This window comes from Halictus rubicundus, unplaced genomic scaffold (genome assembly GCF_050948215.1).
Source record: "Halictus rubicundus isolate RS-2024b unplaced genomic scaffold, iyHalRubi1_principal scaffold0169, whole genome shotgun sequence".
NCBI classification, from domain to species: Eukaryota; Metazoa; Arthropoda; class Insecta; order Hymenoptera; family Halictidae; genus Halictus; species Halictus rubicundus.
Genome location: NW_027488710.1, coordinates 81,489 through 96,527, shown reverse-complemented (window position 1 = coordinate 96,527; position 15,039 = coordinate 81,489). Strand labels below are relative to the sequence as shown.

The 15,039-nt window shown below is 53.9% G+C and overlaps 1 protein-coding gene across 1 annotated transcript; it reads left to right on the top strand.

Moving 5' to 3' along the window:
- Window positions 1-11,093: 11,093 nt before the first annotated feature.
- LOC143363915 (uncharacterized) lies at window positions 11,094-14,750 on the top strand (the record flags this gene model as incomplete). Its single annotated transcript, XM_076804445.1, has 1 exon — window positions 11,094-14,750. A coding segment is annotated over exon 1 (3,657 nt), but the record flags the coding sequence as incomplete, so codon positions are not given.
- Between the last annotated feature and the right edge of the window lie 289 nt (window positions 14,751-15,039).

Sequence of the window (15,039 nt, the reverse complement as noted above, 5' to 3'; positions counted from 1 at the left end):
CAATCCTCTATCGTATCCTATCCTCTATCCTATCCTATCCTCTATACTATCCTCTATCCTATCCTATCCTCTATTCTATCAAATCCCCTATCCTATCGTCTATCCTATCCTACCCACTATAATATCGTATACTCTATCATATCCTATCCTCTATCCTGCAATATCATCTATGCGTTCCTACTCTCTATCCTAACCTATTCTCTATCCTATCCTCTATCCTATCCTCTATCCTACCCTATCATCTATCCTATCAAATCCCCTATCCTATCCTCTATCCTGTCGTATCCTCTATCCTATCCTATCTTCTATCCTATCCTATCCTCTATCCTATCCTATCATCTATCCTCTATCCTATCCAATCATCTATCCTATCCTATCCACTATCCTATCATATCCTCTATCCTATAATATCCTCTATCCTATCATATCCTCTATCCAATCCTCTATCGTATCCTATCCTCTATCCTATCCTATCCTCTATACTATCCTCTATCCTATCCTATCCTCTATTCTATCAAATCCCCTATCCTATCGTCTATCCTATCCTACCCACTATAATATCGTATACTCTATCATATCCTATCCTCTATCCTGCAATATCATCTATCCGTTCCTACTCTCTATCCTAACCTATTCTCTATCCTATCCTCTATCCTATCCTCTATCCTACCCTATCATCTATCCTATCAAATCCCCTATCCTATCCTCTATCCTATCCTATCCTCTATCCTATCCTATCCTCTATCCTATCCTATCTTCTATCCTATCCTATCCTCTATCCTATCAAATCCCCTACCCTCTCCTCTGTCCTATCCTATCCTCTATCCTACCCTATCCTCTATCCTATCCTATCCTCTATACTATCCTATCCTCTATACTATCCTCTATCCTATCCTATCCTCTATTCTATCAAATCCCCTATCCTATCGTCTATCCTATCCTATCCTGTATCCTATCCAATCCTGTATCCTATCCTATCATATATCCTCAAGTCTATCCTTTCCTGTATCCTATCCAATCCTCTATCCTATCCTATCATCTATCCTATCCTGTCCTCTATCCTATCCTATCCTCTATCCTATCCTCTATCCTAGCCTATCCTCTATCCTATCCTATCCAATCCCCTAACCTATCCTCTATCCTATCCTATCCTCTATCCAATCCTCTATCCTATCCTATCCTCTATCCTATCCTCTATCCTAGCCTATCCTCTATCCTATCCTATCCAATCCCCTGACCTATGCTCTATCCTATCCTACCCACTATAATATCGTATACTCTATCATATCCTATCCTCTATCCTATAATATCATCTATCCGTTCCTACTCTCTATCCTAACCTATTCTCTATCCTATCCTCTATCCTATCCTATCCTCTATCCTATCGTATCCTCTATCCTATCCAATCCTCAATCCTATCCTATCATCTATCCTCTATCCTATCCAATCCTCTATCCTATCCATTCCTCTATCCCATCATATCCTCTATCCTATAATATCCTCTATCCTATCCTATCCTCTATCCAATCCTCTATCCTATCCTATCCTCTATCCTATCCTATCCTCTATCCTATCCTATCCTCTATCCTATCCAATCTTCTATCCTACCCTATCATCTATCCTATCAAATCCCCTATCCTATCCTCTATCCTATCCTATCCTATCCTCTATCCTATCCTATCCACTATCCTATCCTATCCTCTATCCTATCCTATCCTCTATCCTATCCTTTCCTGTATCCTATCCAATCCTCTATCCTATCCGATCCTCTATCCTATCGTATCCTCTATCCTATCCTATCTTCTATCCTATCCTATCCTCTATCCTATCAAATTCCCTATCCTATCCTCTATCCTATCCTATCCTCTATCCTATCCTATCCTCTATCCTATCCTATCCTCTATCCTATCCTATCCTCTATCCTATCCTATCCACTATCCTATCCTATCCTCTATCCTATCCTATCCTCTATCCTATCCTTTCCTGTATCCTATCCAATCCTCTATCCTATCCTATCCTCTATCCTATCGTATCCTCTATCCTATCCTATCTTCTATCCTATCCTATCCTCTATCCTATCAAATTCCCTATCCTATCCTCTATCATATCCTATCCTCTATCCTATCCTATCCTCTATCCTATCCTATCCTCTATCCTATCCTATCCTCTATCCGATCCTATCCTCTATCCTATCCTATCCTCTATCCTATCCTATCTTCTATCCTATCCAATCCTCTATCCTATTTTTTTTTTTTTTTCGAGGAAGTAATCTCGTTGCGGATACCCGAACCCCCCGGGGGGGGGGGTGGTCCGGGTTATGTGGGACTCCTCGGCTGGTTGGTGCAACGCCGAGTATACCCACTAACTCCTCCCCGTCCGTCCCTAGACTCCTGGGGGCACCCGTGCTCTGCGCGCGCATGTCAATCCGGTGTGCCCCCGCCTTAGCATACCACCCAGGGGGGGGACGCGGCCCCCTCCCGTACCTACTCTATCCGAAGGCACCACGCAACGGACGACGTGGCGCCTTCCCCCCCTGTTAGGCCGCCCGATGAGCATCCGAGCCCCCGCCCGAGATGCCCGGCGGCCTCCGGGGACGCCGTTGGTGACCGAGTGTAAAGGGATATCCGATCCCCCGCCTCGAGATCATCAAGGGCGTCCCCGCTCGCGTCAGAGGCGTCGCAACGGGGGTACGCCCCCGGGGCGTACCCTGCGCCGCCTCCCCCCCCTTCGGCCGGGATCGTGATTACGCTCCCGATCCCGTTCCGCAGCCTCCTTCCGCAGCATAACCCGCTCGCAGAAGGAAGCGAACCCCCTCCACGCCTCCTCGCCACCGGCTGCCGCAGCGACGACAGCCGGGAGCGAGAGGTCGTGGCCCACCGCGCGCCGCAGGGCACGGCGCTCTCCCCCCCCATGCCGGACACTCCTCCAGAGTGTGTTGCGCCGTGTCCCGCGGCTCGCCGCAGTGGTGACACGCCTCCTCGGTCTCCCTCCCGATGCGACACAGGTAGTCGCCGAAGCACCCGTGCCCGCTCATCACCTGCGTCACACGGTAGGAGACCCTATGCCCCATCCATCCCCTGTTCCATTGATCGAACACCGGGAGGATGGCCCGAACGGCCCGCCTCTCGCCCTCCCTCGTCCCGGGAAGGCTATCGCGCCACTCCCGGGCTGCGTGCCGCCGAGCATGCCGCCTGAGCTCATCCACCATGAGCCGCGCCTGATCCGGGGCCACCCCCCGGAGCCGGAGTTCCCTGGAGTGCGTATGCACATCCGCCAACACGCGGGCCTCCAGCTCGAGGGGGATCAGCCCCGACATCACCATCGCCGTCGCGTATGAAATGGTGCGGTACCCCCGCACTATGCCTATGGCCAGCCTGCGCTCGATGCGACGCAGCAGCGACCGTGTGCCGCCACTGCGCCCCCTAGCCAAGACATCGTGCGCCCATACAGGGGCTCCGTACAGGACCAAAACTCGCACCACCACCGCGAACAGACGACGCACCCGTCCACAGGGTCCCCCGAGATTCGGGAGAAGGCGACCGAGCGCAGCGGTCGCCCTCTCCGCCCGGGGCGCCAGCGACTAAAGGTGGCGGTCAAAACGCCACCGGCCGTCAAGCTCGAGTCCCAGGTACCGCATCTGGGACCCGACCTTGACCATCCCCTCCCCCACGCAGATCCAGCACTGGGGAGGCGCCGCCAACCGGGCCGAGCGGAGAAACCACATGGCCCTGGTTTTCTCGACGGACACCTCTAGGCCCAGCGACCGGATCGCGCGCACCGCGCGCCATGCGCCGCGCTCCGCCAGGCAGATGGCCTCCTTCGCATACCTCCCGGTGGCCAGTACCAGCGTGTCGTCAGCGTAACACGTCAGGCTGACCCCGGGAGGCATCTCCTCCCGCAGGACGCGATCGTACGCAAGATTCCACAGCAACGGGCCCAACACCGAGCCCTGCGGAACCCCGCGCACGACGCCCCTGCGCACCATCCCGTACCGGCCGGGATACTCTATACCCCTGTCGGAGAGATAGCTCCCGATCACCCTTCTGAGATACAGAGGCACCCGGTGGAAGACCAGGGCCTCCATTATCCGATCCCAGGGGACGGTGTTGAACGCGTTAGCGATATCCAAGGATATCGCCAACGCAACACCGCCCCCCCTCGTACAGGCCTCCGAGAGAGCCCTCACCCGCCGAATAGCGTCGACGGTGGAGAGACCCTCCCGGAAGCCGAATTGAACCCCGCTCAGATCGGGGACCCCTCCCGCCGACAGGTGCCGGACGAGGCGTCCAACGAGTACGCGCTCGAACAACTTCCCCGCCTCGTCCAGCAGACAAATTGGCCGGTACCCTGAGGGCGAGTCCCGGGACTTGCCCCCCTTCGGAAGGAGGACCAACCTGCCCGACTTCCACTCCGTGGGGAACACCCCCTCCCTCAGACAGCCGTTATACAGCTGCCGGAGTTCGGCGGCGAGTCCCCCCTCCAGGGCCAAGACCAACGCGCGGCCCGGCACCCCGTCCGGGCCCGGGGCCTTGCGGCCCACCCGCCGCGCCCTGGCCATCGCCTCACCCAGCTCGCCGGCCGACACCTCCCACTCTGCGGACCAGGAGAGAGGCTCCTGTTCCCAATGGGAGCGGCGCAGTTGTCCCCCCTCTCGCGGGAAGAGGGACGCCACCACTCCCTCGAGCAGGTGGGGGTCCATCGACTCCGTCACCGGAGGCGCCCACGCGCGCAGCTTGTTCATGACAAGCTTGTACGGGCGCCCCCATGGATCGGAGTCCACCATGCCGACGAGCTCCGACCACGCGTCGGCCTTGGCCCGCGCGATAGCCCTGCGGAGAACCCCGAGCGCGGCTCGGTACTCCCCGCCGAGCCTCGCCGTCGCCTCCTCGTCGTCGCGCCTCCTACGCGCTCGGCCGTACCGACGCCGCGCGGCATTGCAGGCACGCCGGAGCTCCGCAATGCCGGCGGACCACCAGTACGCCGCCCTCCTGGGGGCGAACCGGCTGCGGGGCATGGCGGTGTCGCACACCGCCGTCATTACCTCCCGCAGCCGCCTCGCCCCTTGCGCAGGCGCCAGCTCGGACAGGGCCGGCCCCGTCCATGTCGCCGCGGCTACCGCGGCCCCGAACGCGTCCGCGTCCAGCCGCTTCAAGGCCCATCGCGGCCGTCGGTCCCCCCGGCCCGGCCGGGAATCCCGCGCGTGGAGGGTGGGCCACACGTCCATGACGATGGGCGTATGGTCTGACGCAATCTCTATCTCCTCGGCCACCCTCCATCCCGACACCCGGCGCACGGCCGAGGGAGTCCCCCATGTCAGGTCGACAATCGAGACCCCCTGCGGACGCACGCACGTCGGCGTGGATCCCCGGTTAATCAACCGGAGATCCAGGCCGGCCGCCCAGGTTAACACCTCGCTACCCCTAGTGGTCGTCCTGGGACTCCCCCACGATACCGCGTGGGCATTGAAGTCTCCCAAAACGAGAACCGGGCGGGCGCTGCACCGCGCGATGCAGCTGTTCAGCCCACCCAGGAACCCCCGAAATTGATCGAGGCCACAGCTCGGCGAGATGTAGATCCCGACAACCGCGATGTCCCCCCATTGCACCGCCACGAATCCCTCGCCCCGCTCCAGAAGGGAGACCGACGGGGACCCGGGGCGGCTTCCCGCCACTATTACTACGGAGCCGATCTCGTCCCCCACCCAGAAGGGGTGTTCGGGGATTGCGTACGGCTCCGCCGCAACTGCCAGCCCAGCCCCCCACTCGCGCACGGCTTGGACAAACAGGTCCTGTGCCGCGCGCGAGTGGTTGAGGTTCGCCTGCAGAACCGGAGTAGGATTAAAAGTACCTACTCTAACATGGGCTCTGCAGAGTCCCCTCCCTGGGAGGGCCGGGCGGATGCAGCCCCAGACGCGCCCTTCTCTTTCGTCGCCGCGCGGCCCCTCTTGGGAGCCGGGGCACACGCTTTGGCCCCGAATCTATGGCCCGATGGTCTCCCCAGGTCCGCGCAGAGCGGACCATGTCGCCCGCGTGTGCCCCGTCTCCAAGCAACGGAAGCATTGGAGGGGCCGCTCCCTCAGCGCCTCGACGCGGGCCGAGGACCAGCCGACCAGCAGCCGGCCTCCCGCCACCACTTTCTTGACGGCCGCGAGGGGGCCCTGGGCGCAACAGGAGCCCAGCGCCTGCTCCGAGGCGGGTCTGCGGATCTCGCCGACCCGGAACTCCGCCGCGGAACACCCCGCCGCCGCCGCCAGCGCCACCGCTACGTCCCCGGACGACACCGAGTCGTCCAGGCCCGCCACGCGCACCTCGCCGCGCTTGACCGCCTCGGAGACCTTAACCCCGGTCCCCCCAAGCGCCACGGCGATCCTCCCGGAGAGGGCCCGTGCCTTCTCCTGGCACCCCGTGCCCCTGACCTCCAGGAGGATCCCGCCGGTTTTCGACCGCCTGGGAAGCACCCCCGACTCGATCCCGATAGCCTTGAGGTCCACCCTCTCTTTTGCCCTGGCCATCACCTCCGAATAAGTGAGCTTGCAGCTCTCGGGGATGGTGATGGCCACTGCTCCGGTTCTGGGGGTGCGTCCCAGGCCACCGTCCCTCCCGGCGGCGGGCTTCGCCGCGCTCGCGCCGCCCTGCACTCGTGCGCCGCCCGCCGCCCTCGGCTCCCTCGCAGCCTGCAGCCGTGAAGCGGCGGCAGCTGCCTCGGCCGCGACTGCTCTCGCCGCAGCCTCCTCCGCGGCCATCTTCTTCTTGGCCCTCTTCGCCGCCTTGCTCGTCACCTCCATCCACATCCAATCCTCTATCCTATCCATTCCTCTATCCTATCATATCCTCTATCCTATAATATCCTCTATCCTATCCAATCCTCTATCCTATCCATTCCTCTATCCTATCCTATCCTCTATCCAATCCTCTATCCTATCCTATCCTCTATCCTATCCCATCCTCTATCCTATCCTATCCTCTATCCTATCCTATCCTCTATCGTATCCTCTATCCTATCCTCTATCCTATCCTCTATCCTATCCTCTATCCTATCCTTTCCTGTATCCTATCCAATCCTCTATCCTATCCTATCCTCTATCCTATCGTATCCTCTATCCTATCCTATCCTCTATCCTATCCTATGCTCTATCCTATCCTATCCAATCCTCTATCCTATCCTCTATCCTATAATATCATCTATCCGTTCCTATTCTCTATCCTAACCTATTCTCTATCCTATCCTTTCCTGTATCCTATCCAATCCTCTATCCTATCCTATCCTCTATCCTATCGTATCCTCTATCCTATCCTATCTTCTATCCTATCCTATCCTCTATCCTATCAAATTCCCTATCCTATCCTCTATCCTATCCTATCCTCTATCCTATCCTATCCTCTATCCTATCCTATCCTCTATCCTATCCTATCCTCTATCCGATCCTATCCTCTATCCTATCCTATCCTCTATCCTATCCTATCTTCTATCCTATCCTATCCTCTATCCTATCCTATCCTCTATCCTATCCTATCCTCTATCCTATCCTATCCTCTATGCTATCCTATCCTCTATCCTCTATCCTATCCTATCCTCTATCCTATCATATCCTCTATCCTATAATATCCTCTATCCTATCCTATCCTCTATCCAATCCTCTAACCTATCCTATCCTCTATCCTATCCTATCCTCTATCCTATCCTATCCTCTATCCTATCCTATCTTCTATCCTATCCTATAATCTATCATATCTAATCCCCTATCCTATCCTATCCTCTATCCTATCCTATCCTCTATCCTATCCCATCCTCTATCCTATCCTATCCTCTATCCTATCCAATCCTCTATCCTGTCCTATCCTCTATGCTATCCTATCCTCTATCCTCTATCCTATCCAATCATCTATCCTATCCATTCCTCTATCCTATCATATCCTCTATCCTATAATATCCCCTATCCTATAATATCCTCTATCCTATCCTATCCTCTATCCAATCCTCTAACCTATCCTATCCTCTATCCTATCCTACCCTCTATCCTATCCTATCCTCTATCCTATCCTACCCTCTATCCTATCCTATCTTCTATCCTATCCTATCCTCTATCCTATCAAATCCCCTATCCTATCCTCTATCCTATCCTATCCTGTATCCTATCCAATCCTCTATCCTATCCTATCATCTATCCTCTATCCTATCCTATCCTCTATCCTATCCTATCCTCTATCTTATCAAATCCCCTATCCTATCCTCTATCCTATCCTATCCTGTATCCTATCCAATCCTCTATCCTATCTTTTCATCTATCCTCAAGTCTATCCTTTCCTGTATCCTATCCAATCCTCTATCCTATCCTATCCTCTATCCTATCCTATCTTCTATCGTATCCTATCCTCTATCCTATCAAATCCCCTATCCTATCCTCTATCCTATCCTATCCTCTATCCTATCCTATCCTCTATCCTATCCTATCCTCTATCCTATCCTATCCTCTATCCTATCCTATCCTCTATCCTATCCTATCCTCTATCCTATCCTATCCTCTATCCTATCCTATCCTCTATCCTATCCTATCCTCTATCCTATCCTATCCTCTATCCTATCCTATCCTCTATCCTATCCTATCCTCTATCCTATCCTATCCTCTATCCTATCCTATTTTTTTTTTTTTTTTTTTTTTTTTTTTTTCCGAGGAGGTAATCTCGTTACGGATACCCGAACCCCCCCGGGGGGGGGGGGGTGGTCCGGGTTATGTGGGACTCCTCGGCTGGTTGGTGCAACGCCGAGTATACCCACTAACTCCTCCCCGTCCGTCCCTAGACTCCTGGGGGCACCCGTGCTCTGCGCGCGCATGTCAATCCGGTGTGCCCCCGCCTTAGCATACCACCCAGGGGGGGACGCGGCCCCCTCCCGTACCTACTCTATCCGAAGGCACCACGCAACGGACGACGTGGCGCCTTCCCCCCTGTTAGGCCGCCCGATGAGCATCCGAGCCCCCGCTCGAGATGCCCGGCGGCCTCCGGGGACGCCGTTGGTGACCGAGTGTAAGGGGATATCCGATCCCCCGCCTCGAGATCATCAAGGGCGTCCCCGCTCGCGTCAGAGGCGTCGCAACGGGGGTACGCCCCCGGGGCGTACCCTGCGCCGCCTCCCCCCCCTTCGGCCGGGATCGTGATTACGCTCCCGATCCCGTTCCGCAGCCTCCTTCCGCAGCATAACCCGCTCGCAGAAGGAAGCGAACCCCCTCCACGCCTCCTCGCCACCGGCTGCCGCAGCGACGACAGCCGGGAGCGAGAGGTCGTGGCCCACCGCGCGCCGCAGGGCACGGCGCTATCCTCTATCCTATCCTATCCTCTATCCTATCCTATCTTCTATCCTATCCTATCCTCTATCCTATCAAATCCCCTATCCTATCCTCTATCCTATCCTATCCTGTATCCTATCCAATCCTCTATCCTATCCTATCATCTATCCTCTATCCTATCCTATCCTCTATCCTATCCTATCCTCTATCTTATCAAATCCCCTATCCTATCCTCTATCCTATCCTATCCTGTATCCTATCCAATCCTCTATCCTATCTTTTCATCTATCCTCAAGTCTATCCTTTCCTGTATCCTATCCAATCCTCTATCCTATCCTATCCTCTATCCTATCCTATCTTCTATCGTATCCTATCCTCTATCCTATCAAATCCCCTATCCTATCCTCTATCCTATCCTATCCTCTATCCTATCCTATCCTCTATCCTATCCTAACCTCTATCCTATCCTTATCTCTATCCTATCCTATCCTCTATCCTATCCTATCCTCTATCCTATCCTATCCTCTATCCTATCCTATCCTCTATCCTATCCTATCCTCTATCCTATATCCTATCCTATCCTCTATCCTAGCCTATCCTCTATCCTATCCCATCCTCTATCCTATCCTATCCTCTATCCGATCCTATCCTCTATCATATCCTATCCTCTATCCTATCCTATCCTCTATCCTATTCTATGCTCTATCCTATCCTATCCTCTATCCTATCCTATCTTCTATCCTACCCTATCATCTATCCTCAAGTCTATCCTTTCCTGTATCCTATCCAATCCGCTATCCTATCCTATCCTCTATCCTATCCTATCCAATCCCGTATCCTATGCTCTATCCTATCCTACCCTCTATAATATCGTATACTCTATCATATCCTATCCTCTATCTTATAATATCATCTATCCGTTCCTATTCTCTATCCTAACCTATTCTCTATCCTATCCTCTATCCAATCCTCTATCCTATCCTATCTTCTATCCTATCCTATCCTCTATCCTATCAAATCCCCTATCCTATCCTCTATCCCATCCTATCCTGTATCCTATCCAATCCTCAATCCTATCCTATCATCTATCCTCTATCCTATCCTATCCTCTATGCTATCCTATCCTCTATCCTCTATCCTATCCTATCCTCTATCCTATCTGTTTAGGATTAAACGTAGCAATAAGGTAATTTTAAGTCTGTTCGAGACCCCGCGCTACGGCCCTGGGGAGCGCCCCGGGGCCCCGTCTACCATGTCAGCTCGATCCTGCGAATCACGTGTGCGCGACGCCTTTTGTTTTCGGCGTTTCTCGGAATCGCGCGCAGCCGATACGCGATCACGTGATCGATGGGAATCACCAGCGATCGCCTCATTACCGTCGCCGTTGAGAAGTGTGCAATTCGTTCTCGACACGTCTAATTACACACACGCTCGCGCCCATCGTTGTTCTTGTCGTTTCGTCGCTGCTTCTCGGCATCCGATTTTCATCTCGTCTCGATCGCACCACGCCCTCACTATTATAGTTTACGCGAGTGTGTTTACATTAAAGAGTTTATATAACGTTACACCCGTGCTTGGTGACTCTTTCTATCCTTCCTTTGCTCTCTTGGCCATTCTCTCCCGTTCCTTCCTTCACATTTTCACTCATTGGCAATTCCGAGCTCCCTCCTGTGTTCGCACCCGATCCTATTTCCCATACAGTCCACTCCCCAAAATTCTCGTCCCGGGTTCCCGAACATATTGGTCCTTCGAGCCGGATATTCGTTCCTTGTGAAGAAGAAGATTCAATTCGAATTTGTTAACGGAAAGCATGGCCACCACCATGGACGATTTGCTGTTGGAGCAGGAGGCCGCCATGAAAGCCCTCGCACGAGTTCTTCCAAATTTGAAGAAGCTTGGGCAAAACAACTTCACCGTGCCTAAACTTCAAATGCGGCTGGAATACCTCAAGGAGACGTTCGCCCAATGCCGGGAAAATAATCGGCGCCTTCAGAGCTTCCGCAAGACCGAAGGAGCGACCAAGCTCGCCTACTTCAAGGAGGAGCATTTTAACCGGTGCGAGGACGATTACACCACGGCCGCGGATTTCATCGCGGACTCGATCCAAACCCTAGCCGCCAAACTTCCGCCGCCTTCACCTTTAGCGGGAGCGCCTCCACCAGCTCAACCACCATCGAAACTGCCTCGAATAGGACTGCCCACGTTTTCCGGAGACTTCCACGACTGGGAAAGCTTTCGAGATAAGTTTACCGCCCTTATCATCAAAGATATTTCGTTGTCCGACGTCTCGCGTCTGCACTATCTCGGGTCGTGTTTGAAAGGTGCCGCGAGCGACCTTGTCCGGAACCTGCCGATTACCGAGGCGAATTTTAAAATTGCATGGGATTTGTTAACTGCACGGTTTGACAATCACAGAGGTCTCGTGAATTTCCATATTCAAACGCTTCATTCCTTGCCGCACGTGTCGACCGAATCCGCGAGCGATCTGACCTCTCTGCGCGACAAGGCCAACACCGCGATTCAAGCGCTCAGAAATCTCGGTCGTCCGGTCGATACATGGGACGATCTGCTTGTATTTTTAATTGTCGCGCGCCTTGACCGATCATCTCGTAAAGCGTGGGAGTTGCAGTTGGGAGCTTCCACCGACTACCCGACGTATGCCGAGCTCGAGAAATTCTTAGAATCTCGGATTCGCGCGCTCGATGCTCTACAACCGATATCAAAACAAGCGAAGCGAAACGTGTCGAGTCACGCCGCGACCTCCAACCGGTTGTCGTGTCCGTTGTGCAAAACCGAGCACCGTTTGAACGCTTGTACGCAGTTCAAATCTAAAACCGTCTCGCAGCGATTCGACTTTGTAAAAGGCGATCGACGCTGTTTAAACTGCTTCAGTCAAAAACATGCTGTCTCCGCGTGTCCGAGTAAGTACTCCTGTCAACAATGCGGCCGTCGACATCATTCTTTGTTACATTTCGATTCCACGCCCAACAATTCAACCGTTTCTCAAGCCTCGCCATCAAGTTCCGATCAGCCGCCCTTTGCGCAAACTACCGTTGCGTCACACGTATCGTCGCCACCCGTGTTTGCAACACAACGCATCCTGCTCGCGACCGCTTGGGTCAAAGTAAGTTCCGCCGCAGGTCGTAGTGAACTTGTTCGCGCGTTGCTCGATCAAGGTTCGGCAACTACATTGATGACGGAATCGTTAGCGCAACGATTACGGGTACAACGACGTCGCGTGTCTGTCTCGATTTCCGGTATAGGGAACCGCGAAACCACCGCGCGACACGCTGCAACAATTCAGATATCGCCCACCAACGGAACCGGACCGACACTCTCGACCACTACGTTGATTTTGCGATCCTTAACGCGGTACGTTCCTGAGCGATGTGAAAGAACCATTTCGTGGCCACATATTCGTAACCTCGCTTTAGCGGACAAGAAGCCTATGAGTTCCGACCCCATACAAATTATAATAGGCGCGGATCTATACGGGTTTATACTGTTGGACGGCCTCCGCACGGGATCTATTCACGAACCGATCGCTCAAAACTCCATATTTGGATGGTTTCTGTCGGGTCCTGCCGGTTCGATGACGTCAACGTCATCTCCGGTCGTTCCGTCGTACCATTGCTCCCCGTCCGACCCGCTCGAAAGCGAACTTCGTCGCTTTTGGGAAATCGAGGAGATTCCTAATACCTCCCGTTACACGGAAGAGGAAGAACAGTGCGAAAATCACTTTCGCACCACGCATACACGCGACCCTTCCGGTCGTTATATGGTTCGTTTACCCTTCCGACGGGCCCATCCGATCGACATCGGCAATTCCTACCGCATCGCCCACCGGATGCTGACGCGTCTCGAGACGCGGCTCCGTTCGAACCCTCCATTGTTTGACGAGTACGATGCGTTCTTGCGCGAATATCTGAACCTTGGGCATATGCGGAAAGTTCCTCCGTCTCTTCAAGACGGCCCTCAAACCGTGTACATTCCGCATCACGCGGTGATTCGAGAAAGCAGCGTAACTACTCATCTTCGGGTAGTATTCAATGCGTCGAGTCTCACAAGCAACGGTACCTCGTTAAATGACCATTTGTTGATTGGACCCAAACTGCAAACGGATCTCCCGACAATAATATTGCGGTGTCGCCAATATCGGTACTTGTTAACCGCCGATGTTACAAAAATGTACCGTCAAATTCTTGTAAATCCGCAGGACGTCGATTATCAACGTATCCTATGGCGGTCGTCCCCGTCTGATTCCGTCGATCGGTATCAGTTGTTGACCGTAACCTATGGCACAGCACCGGCCCCCTTCCTGGCTCTTCGGGTCTTGAAACAACTCGTCGAAGACGAAGGGTCAAATTTTCCGTTGGCCGTGAGCGTCCTCCAAAACCATCTTTATGTGGATGATTGCGTTTTTGGCGCGTCCGACGAGTCACGTTTAACCGAAACGCGTAATCAGTTGATCACGTTGCTCAGCAAAGCGCACTTCCAGTTGCATAAGTGGACGACCAACGCTCCACATCTTCTTCGCGACATCAGTCCGCATGACCGTGGAACAGGGCTTGAGAAAATATTACAGTTCGACGAAACTGTGAAAGTCCTTGGAGTCGCCTGGAGTCCAGATGCCGATGCATTTCGCTTCCGCGTGACGCTTCCCCATCATTCCGCAGGCACCAAACGAGCGATCCTTTCCACGATCGCTCGCCTCTTCGATCCCTTAGGCTGGGTCACTCCCACCACCGTCTATGCCAAAATTCTTATGCAACAGCTGTGGTTGAAAAAATGCAGTTGGGACGCCCCACTTCCATCAACCTTTCTTGATCGCTGGACGATATATAACGCGGAATTACCTGCCCTCAAGTCCCTTGCGATTCCTCGATGGACGCACCAAACTCTCGATATCGCCTCATGCGAACTCCATGGCTTTGCCGACGCATCTACCGTCGCCTATGCCGCTGTCGTGTATCTGCGCGTCGTCACCTCGTCCGGTCACATTGTCGTGTCTCTTCTTGCCGCCAAATCCAAAGTCGCTCCTGTCAAACCGCTGACTGTTCCACGGCTCGAACTTTCCGCCGCCCTCTTACTAGCTCGCCTCATCGTGTTCGTGAGACAAGCGCTGCATGACCTTCCGAATGAGATCCCGTGTTATTGCTGGACGGATTCGACAATCACCCTCTGTTGGCTTCGTCAACCGGCGTCGAGATGGAAAACATTCGTCGCGAATCGGGTGGCTCAAATCGCCTCCTCCCTACCGGATGCCATGTGGCGACATGTACCGTCCGAGGAGAATCCCGCAGATTGTGCCTCCCGCGGCTTACTTCCGTCCCAACTATTGCACCACGATCTTTGGTGGAAGGGACCACAGTGGATGCAACTGTCGACCGACCACTGGCCTCCAAATATCCCGGTCGCATCGCCTGACGCGCGCGCGGAGGAACGTCCGACCCTCTCTTTTAACCTTGTACTGCCTAGCACACCGTGGGAGCTACGTGACCGGTTTTCATCCTGGCCAAAATTATTAAGGGTCACCGCGTATATTTTCCGTTTCGTCGAGCGAATTCGGAAACGTCCCGTTTCGCGTTTACGCGTTGGAAGCCGAGCTCTCGACGCGTCAGAAATCCGAGGTGCAAAGAATTTCTGGCTCCGACAGATACAACGTGACCTTTTTCCTGAGGAGATTCAGTCTCTTCGTCAACATCGTCCGCTCAACCAAAAGAGCTCCCTGCTCTCCCTTAATCCATATATAGACA